General features: G+C 36.1%; 1 protein-coding gene across 5 annotated transcripts in view; it reads left to right on the forward strand.

Annotated features, from left to right (window-relative positions):
* Positions 1 to 12,796, forward strand: part of CREBBP (CREB binding protein) — a 175,012-nt gene that overhangs the window by 139,947 nt on the left and 22,269 nt on the right. For all 5 annotated transcript variants that reach the window (XM_067551124.1, XM_067551125.1, XM_067551126.1 and 2 more), the window contains exons 19-23: positions 262 to 350; positions 6,786 to 6,866; positions 7,682 to 7,738; positions 9,035 to 9,112; positions 9,658 to 9,725. In XM_067551124.1, coding sequence (XP_067407225.1) covers positions 262 to 350; positions 6,786 to 6,866; positions 7,682 to 7,738; positions 9,035 to 9,112; positions 9,658 to 9,725 — 373 coding nt within the window. The remainder of the gene's footprint in view (positions 1 to 261; positions 351 to 6,785; positions 6,867 to 7,681; positions 7,739 to 9,034; positions 9,113 to 9,657; positions 9,726 to 12,796) is intronic.

Raw genomic sequence — 12,796 nt, forward strand, 5'->3', positions numbered from 1 at the left:
ACAATCCTATATCTCTCGCATCTTCTTATGCAAATACGGGGTCAGATCCTGAGCTGGAGTAAACCAGTGTGGCTCCATTGAAATCAAGGGAGCTGAGCTGATTTATACTAGCTGAGGCGTTATTCACAGCGATCCACATGCAGTTGAATCTAATAAACACATCTCAGTATATTACAATATACTTTAATATCACATTCACTACATTGCACAGTCACTTAATGTAAAATCACATTTTAAATTTTTTTCACCTTTGTTTTACAGTATGAGTTTTCTCCGCAGACCTTGTGCTGCTATGGGAAGCAACTGTGTACTATTCCCCGGGATGCTGCCTATTACAGTTACCAGAATAGGTAAGTCCCAAACACTTCTCCTGCATTCGCTGGGGAAATGAGATCTAGTGAGTGACAAAGCAAGTTTGTCTTTTTGTAGCCTAGCACATGTTCAGCAGAATGACAATTAGCATCTTGTTTCCTTTATTTTTCTCTTAAGTCAGGAGAAAATAAACCCATTGGTTGTCCTGTGTGCAACCCTCTTGCAGATGAACCCTTTGGTTTTTGTACCTTGTACCTTATTGTACATAGTATTTATATGCTTGTCTGTTTATATGCTAGACTTTACACTGCACCACTTAACTATAGTTGCATGTATTTTTCCATTAAATCTAAAGTTTGATCTATTTTCTAACCCCAAAAAAAAAAAAAAAAAAAGCTTAGGAGAACATTCTTTTGCCTTGAGAGAGTTTTGAATAAAAATAAGCAGACATATCTTCAAATCACTGTCCGAGAGATACCAGGTTAAAGGTTTATATCGGAAAGTAAATGTCTGTGTGGATCTCTCAATTAAATTGTGTCTGGGTATTTTGAAAATGTTGGTGCACAAAATTAGAACCTGGAGAACTAGTTAGTAAAATGAAACTTCTTAATTCAGTTCAGTTTCATGAAGTCTTTGTAATTTAAACAAAATTTAGGTTGTTGTATTGCATATTCATGGTAACTCTGCAAATGTAACTTAAAAGGTTTTCTTTATAAGTTCATTATAAGTTTTGACCTCCATAATAACTCCCAGGATGCCATTATGAGCTGGAAGAAAAAATAAAGTTACTATTTAAAATATAGTCTTCTGGTTAATAAAAGGAAGGATATATGATTCCAACCGTCTTGGTGTTCTATTTTATTAAACAATGTTTGGAATTAGTTTCAACATCAAAGTGACATACACCTCTATCATTTTTCTGATTTTTTTATCTCCCCCCACTCTTAGAAAATGCATCTATTGCAATTAAGTTCAGCTTCAATTTACTGTACTTTAATTCATCAGTGCTGTAGTGAATAACATCCATTATAAGAAGAAGGAAAAGTAAGCTTTTAGCATTTTTTAAAAGGCTACTAAATGTAAACTAGCTGTGGCTCTAAAAAACTAGGGGAGGAGACATTTTTCAAGTTAGTGTGAAACTTTTTCTTGCCAGAGATTTGACAAAGGCCTGGGCCATGCCAACCTGGAGGTGAACAGCAGGTTGCCTTCTAACTTAAATCGTGAAATAAACATAGGCAGCCACCACTTAGATTTGATCTCTCATTTAGACCATTCTCTGCATTATGAAAATTATGTTGACACTTTTACAAAACTGTAGTGTCCAACACAGATGAAGCTGCTCAGTCTTACAGGCTAGATGGGACAAAACCATGTTTTATCTTTATTCCTAAATTGTGCTACTATATTGTACTCTGCAGGGCTGTAGCACACTTTGGAATGCAGTCAAAACACCAAACTATATTTAACTATCTGGCACTTACATGTTGTAACCTGGTTCTGCAATGTAGTTGACTTCTCACTGTAAGACTTGTGACTTACTGATGGTGGAGTGGATAATGTGGCACCTTTTTATGGGGCGTTTTATGTATTACTTATTTATATGATGTCCTCAGGTGTTTTGGAAACGCTTTAAAAAGATAAGGGATAAAAGAGTTCTTTGGTTCAGATGTCATGGATTTCTGATAGTGATGGAGCTGCTCACAGATGCTTTAATTTAATAAAACAGGGAAGTAGCTTGTTAGATTATAGATTGGACCTTACTTGACCCTATGCTGTTCAGTCATCATTAATGTATAACAACTTTATCTGAAGAATTGCCTTTTAGATAGGTCATTTGGGTTTATCGTAGAAAATTAGGGGTGGAATGGCCCTCAGCAGGTCATCTCGTCCTACCACCGGCTCAAGGCAGGACCAACCCCCAACTAAATCATCCCAGCCAGGGCTTTGTTTGTTTCTTCTGATTTTATTTCAAATTTCAATTTTTTTAAAACATATAAAAATACTGTAAGGCATGCAGTTTAACAGGTGGTGTTTTCCAATGAGACACATAGATATAAAAAGTGTTTTCTCCCACAAATGCTAAGAGAGACGAGAACTCATTTTTAAATAAAAGCTCTTGGGATAAGAATTACAGACTGATCAGACATTTCCTTCTGATTAAACATCCAAATATTTGAGTGTTCTTTTTAAATAGTTTGTTTTTTTCAAGAGGTATTATCACCATGATTGTTCTTTTAAATGCAAATTCAGGTGTTAGCATTCCAGATATATGGGATATATAATGCCTTCCTTGGGTTAAATGTCAAGATTTTCATGGCTGACAAAGAAGTATAGTGCAGTCTCATTTGACTAGTAATTAAACAGGCACATAGTGAGAGACAGTCTCTCCTCCAAAGAACTTCCAGTCTAAGCAGACACAAAAGACAAAAGGTAGGCGGGAGCATGACTTGTCCAGGGTCACGCAGCAGGTCTGGGTACATCTACACTGCAAATAAAAATCCACAGCTGGCCTATGCCGACTGACTCAGGCTCCCAGGGCTCAGGCCATAGCCTGAGTTCTGGGACCCTCCCTCCTCACAGGGCCTGCAGCCTGGACTCCAGCCCGAGCCACAAATCTACACTGCAATTAAACTGCCCCTAAACCTGAGCCCCCTGAGCCCAAGTCAGCCTAGCACAGACCAGCTGCAGGTGTCTGATTGCAGTGTCGACATACCCTCAGTGACAGAGTAAGCATAGAACCCAAATCTCCAGCATCCCAGTCCCCTGTGGGCTGTATTCTGGTTGAATGAACGATAAATAATCCAGTTAGTTTCTCTTCCTAACAAAATACTTCCCAAGATTGGTTAATATCTTTTCACAGGAATGTATGTAATACCAAGTCATGGAAAGCTTGTACTGTATTTATTCGCATTAACAATTTCCTTGTATAATTCCCTTAACAAAATCATAGCTTTTCCCCTAACCAAATGGTAATTAGCATGAAACAAATTGTTTTTCCAGCAAATCAGTAATAGATTAAATATCCTTGTTTGTCAAAATGTATAGTAGACATCATTACTTGGGATTGTATAACTGTTTATTTGAAGCCATCATATCACAGATTAACTAAATCCTGACCAAGAATGCTCAGGCATTGTGAAACTCAGGCATTTCAATTAAATAATGGCTCAAAAGTAATAAATCAATAGGAGAATTTGATCTTCATCTAGTTAGTTCAGACCTGAGTTTTAAACTAAAGGAAATATATTAATTGTTCTGGAAAATATGCTTCATATTTGGGTACAGATTTGAAACTGTTTATTATGTACACATCAATTCCAGTGTGCAGTTAATTACTTAGATAATTTTCCTTCATATATACTTTAACTTCAGACTGGAACTTTGAACCATTAGAGATATGTATGCAAAGATATTTGAACCTTTCGTTGATTTGAGACACTGAAAGTGTTGCCTTTCTCTAATAAAAGGGATCCACAATTATCTAAACAGTCTGCATTTGAAAAGCTTTTCATTTTCAAGGTGTTACAAGAAGCACATTGTTTGTTTTTCTATGACTGTAGTAACCACAGTATTGTGTGCTTGCTGTAGATTTTAATCTTATAATATTGATTGCATGCATGCAAAATTTTTATAGAAAACTCTGAAAGCTACAGGCAAGTCTCATTTCTTCTATGCAGTTCCATATTCATCATAATATATCTATAAATAGAGCATCATATGGGCAATCTGATTGTATAGACCTTCAGAGCCTTTAGATATCATTGTATTTCAGTGGGGTTTTTTTCCCTCATTGTGATTATTTAATGGGACTCAATCCCTGTGAGTATTAGCACTCAATTCTGCAGGAGGTTGTGAGCTCTGGTCCTGATCCAGCAAAACACTGCAGCATGTGTTTAACTTTATGCCTATGCATAAGTGCTTTGCTAGATTGGGGCAGGACTGCGCAGCGTCTTGCAGAATTGAATTAGTAATGTTCACAGTATGAATAATGGATTGACTAGCCAGAGAGTCTAATTGGGTCAGTAAAACATGTAAATTTCTGTAATAGTGTTTTTACTATTTGATTTAAGTAACACGCTGTATAGGGGGGTCTATCATGGTTACTCGTTGCTGAGTTTCATAAGTGCTTTCAAAGACTATAAACTTAATTTAAAAGTGAATCATAATTAACAATTTCCAAAATAATTTGAATGCAAAAAATCCAATAGAACCATGACCATTGATTTCTCTAGTTATAGCAGCACTTGTTTGGCCCAGGAGCATCCAGTTTGACTCTCAAAATGAACAGCCCTGCTCTAAAGAAAAGAAGGGAGTTTGCTGTAACTAACTGATAAAATGTTAATATGTACATTCACTTACACACATTCATTGTAAATACGTTTATTCTGGTCAAAGTGTCAGAAATTGGCAGAATTTAGAAACTCAGTTAGAAATAGTAATGTATATGCAATTAGTACTTACTAACAAAATGCTCTTATGCTTAATATATAATATGTATATTGTCTGTCTTAATCCCCTACAATAAAAAAGTAACAGGTTAAATCTTCTGCCCTGTTCTGGTCACTTTGCACCACTCTGGCAGCTCAAAAATCTTGCCTTCATTTAGAAAAAAAGGTGTGTTAAAGTAATTCATGTTAACTAATACATATTGTATTCATAGTGAAGACAAAGCACTTGCCATTTGAACCCATGTTAGCTGGTTGAAGTAAACTAATTGCCTCGAGGATGGAGTAAACTATGCTGGGGTGGCATAGAACTGGCTCCAAGATGAGGGAGCTTCAAATAACTCCTTTGCAGCTCCATTCCTCAGCTGCATCCAGTGGTTATTGGACTCCACTGAGGAATTAAGTTCAATTTCTTTGAATTTGTGTTGTTTTACAAATGCTTTAAAATTTATATCTTACTGGTAAACATCGTGGTTAGTGCTAGTCACAAGAAAATTCTGCTCAATACATTTCAATAAGAGCCTGCAAATGGCTTTGTTGTCTCCATGAAATTACAGTATCGGAAAGCTGTCACCTGAGTTACAGCAGTGGGGCAGGGGATTGTGTATGAATGAAGGGGCAAGCTGCCATATTTATTTTCATCCCATAAATTGTTGGTTCAGTGTGACATTCGGAGTCCTTTTCTGATGCCTTTTATGCTTATCACTCTTAGCTATAGATCTAGTGTTTGAGTACTAAAACTGCATTTTACTGTGCTGCCATAGCTGCTTATACTTTCTTCTCACTCTTAAACCTTCATACAACTTTTTTTATTTTGATAATCCTGTGTGGCCATTTTACTTTTTACAATCATGGCCTGTATTTGTTAACTTTGTTAATGTTTTAATTCATACCTTTTCCAAACATTTAGCTTTTTTTTCTTTTGTATTTTTTTTACAATTCTTACAACTTTGGTTCCAGTTCATCTGATACAAAAAAATCTGTGTAACTAGATTTTTTTTTCAAATGCAGATTGTATCTTTCAGTAGACCTCTGATTTACTCAACTTGGTTTACTAAATCACAGCAGTGTTTTTGCTGAATATCATGGATTGGCTGACCGTTGGTCTAGTGACCCACAATTGTGACCTGCTTCACATTCAATTTGCAAAGCTTCATTGCAGATCTTTAATGCGCTATTTAAATATATTGTATGTACGTACAATATATAAAATGTTGTTCACATATATACATACTATATTTATATATAAATGGCTGGAAACTCTGACCCATAAGTGCATTTCTGTTAAATGTTTGTCTAGAGTATGGATTTGGTTTCATTTGTATTAAAATACAGTTAGCTGAGCTGTTGGTCACATTTAATTTTATAAACCAAATAAGTTTTGAATTTGTAATATTTTTATAGATTTGTTTTAAACATCAGGACTTTCTCTGCCTCTGCAGTTTACTAATACACCACTGAATGCTTTTGGCATATCTTCCTTTTTTGAAAATTACTGTTATTGTCTGTGACAATATTTTTCAGGCTTTTTGAGAGGGTATTCTTTTCCAAAGAAACTCAGTAATTCTTACGCCTGAAATTATACAGATTTTTTCTAACTAATGAAAATCAAATCCAAATTCTTAAATTTGAAGGATATACAAATGTAGCACTTAGCAGCTACTTTTAAATCATTCCAAAATTTTGAATTTGATTGACAATCTATCATTTGTTAGTACTGATGGCCTGTAATGTATGAAATGAGACCGAATGCTAATCTGTGCTTTGCCTTGGCTTTCTGCTCTGTGTTGTCTTGGTGTTTGCATCTTACCTCTTATGTCTGTGCTGTTTGTTCCCTTCCCTGTTCTCTAACCCTGCCCTTCCCTTCCCTCTGTTCCTTTTCATTGTCCACACTGACCCATCAATCAACCAACAACGCCCCCCCTTTCGTCGTGGTGATCTACCCTGCTCTGATTGATGGCTCCGTTGCTTGGGTGGCTGTATATTATGATGGACCAGTTCACCCAAATATGGCCTTCTTGCTGACAGGTATCACTTCTGTGAGAAATGTTTCACTGAAATCCAGGGGGAGAATGTTACCCTGGGTGATGACCCTTCACAGCCTCAAACGTAAGTAATCGTGATTCTTCTTGATACTACATTTAAAATAATGGACAAGAATTTTCAGTCTTGATTTGGTTGTCTGAAATTGACCGTTTGCTGCTGTTAGGGTAAACTAAGGGAAGGTGTCTAGTTTCTTATTAGGAGAGAAGGCTTATATGGGTATGGATGACTTACTCTTGTTATAGTGTAAGACCGTTATCAGTATTCCCTCTCTCTTCATCTCTCTTCTGTTTGCCACAGTGCTTGATAGCTGCCCATGTACTAATGATTTCAGAGACAGGGGACACTATCAAGTATAAAGACAAAACAGTGGTAATGCTTCACTGATCATTTGTATCCACTAGTGAAACAGGGCAAAACTGCTGGAAAGCCTAATCTGTCACCTTCTTGAAGCACTCATTTAATGAATGAATGCTATAGCTCATTTTCAGCCTTGTCATGGCTTGAGGTGAGGTGCAACAAAGCTTACAGGCAAGACCAGCTATTTTTGGAGAGAGCTTCTTTACTTAACTGAAGTTTTCCTAGTTTTTTGCATCATGTATTATATCTTAAATTGTGCGTATTTACGTCGTAATCATGGTGCTTTTTTAGCTTAATACATAATTAACTAGTTACGCTAACTGTAAGAAAATACATTTTCTGTATATTAAATAAAAATGAATGGAATTGCTTTCTCTAAACTAAATGTGAATTCGCCTGGTGTGTGCTTTCTTCTTCACACTTTCAGTTATTTGTTGCAATTCAAGTAAGCATGATAAAGTCTTAGCTTCATCTCATGTAACACTGGCAATAGAAAAATTTTATTTTAACTTTCTCTTTAGAACAATCTCAAAAGATCAGTTTGAAAAGAAGAAAAATGATACACTTGACCCAGAGCCGTAAGTATTATGCCATTTTTTTATTATTAAAAAAAGTTAACCTGACTTTGACTTTCAGTATATAGTCATTACAGCTACTACTTCCTTCTGTAGCCAGCATTTCAAAATGGGAAGTTATATAGACAGAGCAATCCTCTTCCCCGTCTCCACCCAAATAGGTAGCAAAATCTATTTTTAGAATTCTTAGCCCTTTATATGGCATTAAACTGCAGCTAATGCCTAACTTTTAAACACATATTAGAAAAAAATGTGCCTTTAATATCTTGCATTTCTATAGAATGTTTCATCCAGCTTTCTTGAATACTTGTTTCTTATTCCTTCTCTTTATTTTTGTTATGCCTATGGATTTTTGGAAAAAAAAAAAGCTTAAAGAATTCATCTGCTTCTATTAATTTTCTGCCTGAAGTTCTATTATTTCTTAGTTTAGGATGACATAGTCATTATCACCGAAACCAACTGTGATATTACAAACATAATATTGGGGAATAAGCTAAGAAAGCAGATGATCCTATTTGCATGTAAAACAAGAAGGGGAGGGAAGGGAACAGTAAATGCAAAGGGTATTCTTTTTATATGGAAAGTTTGGAAGATCTTTCCTTCTAGTAGTTGCTTGTGGAAGTTACTTATATTATCTCTAGGAAATTCTCATTTATATTATAATATATTGGTTGTAATTGCAGACAGGTTGCAAATTGCAGGTAGGAGGGGAGCAAGCTGGTGCATATGTGCTGGCCCAGTCATTAATGCATGAACTAGGTGTTAGGATGACAGTAAGTTGAGCAACTTACTCAACCTGTGTTTTCAACAGTTATTTGAAACTAAAATATATGAAGGTCATAGAATATCAATTGTTTGCAAGCAGAATTCCCTACTGCAGTCAACAGAAAATTCTGCTTTAAAATGGGTGACAGATAGAACCCATGGAAAGCATCTAAAAAGTAAGAGTTTGTACAAAGGACCAGTTTCATTCTCTTTATAGCCCACAAAATGTTAACAGTTCCTTGTTAACTTATGTGTATTATACACATATTTAGATCTTACGTATAACTGCAGAATATATCCAGTGCCATTTTGGTGTAGAAGTATTTTTCATTGGTTTCATAAATTTGGCTTAATGAAGTTAGTAGCAAGGTTCCCATATTTATTTGATACCCACCCATCCACGTAATCTTGTTTTATTGTTGAAAAGTAGCCATCTGAAAAACAACCTGCTTAACAGGCATTGACTGGTTTTTGTAATTTCATATTCTTTACCTCTAAGGAAATTAAGATAGCTTTTTTTCTTTTCCTTCCAAGCTTTGTTGATTGCAAAGAATGTGGTCGGAAGATGCATCAGATTTGTGTGCTACATTATGATATTATTTGGCCTTCGGGGTAAGTAGCATCAGATGGGTTTTTAGCCTTTTTTCTGCAATTATAATGAAGCTCTTAACTGTGTAGGTACTGTTCAGCTGTTGATTTAACACACAATAACCATCTTTCAGGGACTACATACAAAGAGGCAAACTGCCTATAAATGAATATTTTATTTGGTTTTTAGTAGCTCCTTTGTGTATTCAAGCTAAAATATATATATATGGAGAAACTTGTCCACAAACATTGTTTCTGCTTTCTGAATTACTTACTATTTATAAAACTTGAATAATGATGCGGGGTAAGTATGAAAAGAAAAACAAAATGAATGTGTAATGTTAGTTATTCACTTGGTAGAATGAGTAAACCAACTCTAAAGTATCTAACATTTTCTGAACTTGGTGTACTTACATTTTTCCTAGTCCACATAAAATGATGTGGAAGTAGTTTGGGATGCAAGTCATTTTTTCTGACTACTAGTATTAAGAGTAAAAATGTTTAATGATGGATTAAACTAGCTGGTGCTGTGTTTATACTAAATTCAGCAAAAATTTGTTGTTTTATAGCTTTGTCTGTGACAATTGTCTGAAGAAGACTGGTAGAACACGTAAAGAGAACAAATTCAGTGCTAAGAGTAAGTTTGTGTGTTTTTTTATTATTCATATATTAGAAACAAAGCGCTCAATATGTAATTTCTCCAACCTTTATCTTGCTTGTGCTCCCTCCCCAGTATCTTCCACTCCAAATCCTAGTATATGTTAGCCTTGCTGATGAGCCTACCTTTCTCCCCTACCACTGGTGCAGCTCCACTAATGCTAGCAATATGAGGAGTACGAGTGTGACAGTGGCTGCCATCATTTTACTCAGTCATGCAGACCTGCTCTTCACAGGTCTAGATCATCAGTGCCTGTGCCCTTTCTATACTACTCCTCTCATCATTACTGCTGCCAGTGGAGTTGCACCATGGGTAGTGCACTGGTGAGAGATTCCTCAAAGGCTAGTGTATGCAGAACTCACAGAACAGCACAGAATTCACTGTAAGTGGAAGTGGTTATATTAACAATGGATGGTGGTGAGCGCTGAACTTCTGATTTTGAGCAGTTGGGCTTTTTTGCAATATATATAGTATTTTTATTTCTGAGTTATAAAATAAAGCAGAAACTCAAAACTAAACACATAGATGACTGACTAAACTTAGACTAGTTTCCATGTAGCCTCTATCAGTAAATGTCTGACATTTCTGTGCTTTGCAATCAACCAGAATTAAATATATAAGTTGTGCAGATTCAAACTGTGGTGGTCCCTGCATCTCAGGTACAGTTTAGGAATGTTAAATGATCAGTTGTTTCCTTTTACAGCGCTCTCTGCCTTTTGAATTAGTGTAAAGTAAAATTTGGCATGGAAAGTCTGTCTGAATAGAAGTTGTCATGTGACTGTCACATTTTTATGTGTAGAGCTTTTCTAAAATAAATTCTGGTTTCAAATTTTTGTTGTGCTCTAGTTGAAATATTCATTAATTAAAAAACAAAAGCCTTTAGGCACTTAACGGCATAATGTCCTTCAGTCTGCTGTGCTAATCTTTATTGCATATTATGTACACATTAATTGCACAGAACACCAAGTGATGTCAACAGGAGTTCCATGCACAGTACAAATGCAGAATATACGATAAAGACCAGCACTGCAGAATATGGCATTCATAATCTGGAGTGGAAAAACAAAGAAAATATTAGGAAACCAAGGAAATTCAGAGTTAATTTAAACAAATCCAAACATTGGAAAGTATGGAAAGGCATGCAGACAACTTTACCTTATTCTGCTGTAATGATGCAAGCCTCCAAACTTTCTTCCTTTGTTCCTTTCATATTTGAGACCATTATTTTGAAAACTGTTGTTTTGTAATTAAGGATTTCCAGGGTAAGCATACCCCCCACATTGTATGAAGTGGTATTTTTGGATCAAAAACATTTTCAAAGAAGTTTAAGAAATTCACAGACTGGTTGTGAACATCTCTTCAGTTTGTAAATGCCAGTGTATTGATCCTGTGGTCACATCTCACTGTACTCCCATCTTCCCTTTGTCATCTTTTTCAAAGGCAGTCCATGGAAGTAGAAATGTTAAAGATGATAATGCAGTTGTACAGACTTGCACAGACTTTGTATATACGTTGTAACTGTTCTTCGTCAACAAACTCATTTTTGCTTTTTTCATGTATGTGCCATACATTCATGAGATAGTCCTGGGAGATGTGTATAAGTTGGTGTAATAATTCTTCTTTACTGGTATTTTTATAATTGGTGGCACATGGAATTTTAGGGTGGGATTTTCACAATTTTAATGGCCTTAATCTGATCCTCTTGAAGTCAATGGGAGTTTTAGCATTCACTTTAGTGGGAGCTGTTAGGCCAATGCTGAGTGCTTTTGAAAAACCCACCCATAATGAAGAATGTGGAATGATGGCTTTCAGTATTCTTTGTCTACTCTGGATTTTATTAAGTTTTATTCTCTGGACATTTTATGACTCTACAACCCCCCCGCCATTGTAAGATTTAAGAATAATGTATTCTGGTGTTTTATAGATGGGTAATATTGTTTCAGAGTTAAGGTTGTTTGAATGCCTTACCTGTGCATTTCTGTTCTTGGAAATGTTTGGTTTCTTTTATGTTTATTCATAACTTTGAGTTTCCTGAGCTTTTACATTTTTTTTAGTGACAGTATTCTTTTAATATTTTTTTACCCTTAGGTTACTGGTGCAATACCACCAGTTTAACATAAAATGGGAATTTCCTTGGGTTTTGTTACATTTTTGAAGTGTGTGTGTTTCCTGGGCACCATGCTGGAAGGGAACTACTTCATTCCCTGGGACGCCCTGCATGCCACCTTGGGGGGCATATTGAAGTGGTGAGAGGACTCCCCCACTCCTCCTTTCACCCCAAGCCTGTGGCATCTATATCAGTTTCTTATTAGGAAGGTATTTTGCATTTAATTTAATATCACTGTTTTGTCCTTGTCGGAGGGGGGGAATAACTTATACAGTTTCCTTTTGTTCTTCAGTTCATCTCCCCCAAATCCTCTGTTTTGTTCCTCTCTCCTTTTCCTGCCTTCTTGTAAATATTGTCTGGCCATATGGTTTCCTCCTTCCCTTGATTTTCCTCTCGTGCTGCACCCTAAGGTGGCTGGCAATCCTAGCACACTGGTGGCTTAAGTTCCTAAGAGCAGCTTCAGCTTCCCTTCTTCCCCCGCCCAATTTTTTTAGTAGCAGCCCCTTCTAGAGATGCAGAAAAAAGGATGAGAAGCCAGTTCTCTGTAAACCACAATTTAAGAATCACTGGCTTAAACAGCAAAATTTGCAAACAGTGTAAAGGATCAGGACTTGAAAAGTGCATTTACCCATAGAAAGCTTTTTTGGGCAATTACTATCTACTTGTACAGTATCCAAGCTTCTTTTTTCTTTAATTTCAAACATTTCTGGTTGCAAAGATAAATGTCCAAATATGAATCTAATTTAACTGTTGCAGTGCTGTCTTCCTGAATCTATAGAGAGATGGTTCCAGTGTCTCTGTTGTTGCTCTGAGCTCTGGTCAGTTTTCACTCTGCTGTTTGGCAATCTTGTCAGTGAAAAGTTCCAGAGGGGCAGCCGTGTTAGTCTGTATACAGCAAAAAGGACGAGAGTCCTGTTGCATTTTAAAGACTAACAAATTTCTG

Source organism: Emydura macquarii, unplaced genomic scaffold (assembly GCF_026122565.2).
Source record: "Emydura macquarii macquarii isolate MOO-44397 ecotype Brisbane River unplaced genomic scaffold, CSIRO-AGI_Emac_v2 contig_1348, whole genome shotgun sequence".
Lineage (NCBI taxonomy): Eukaryota > Metazoa > Chordata > Testudines > Chelidae > Emydura > Emydura macquarii.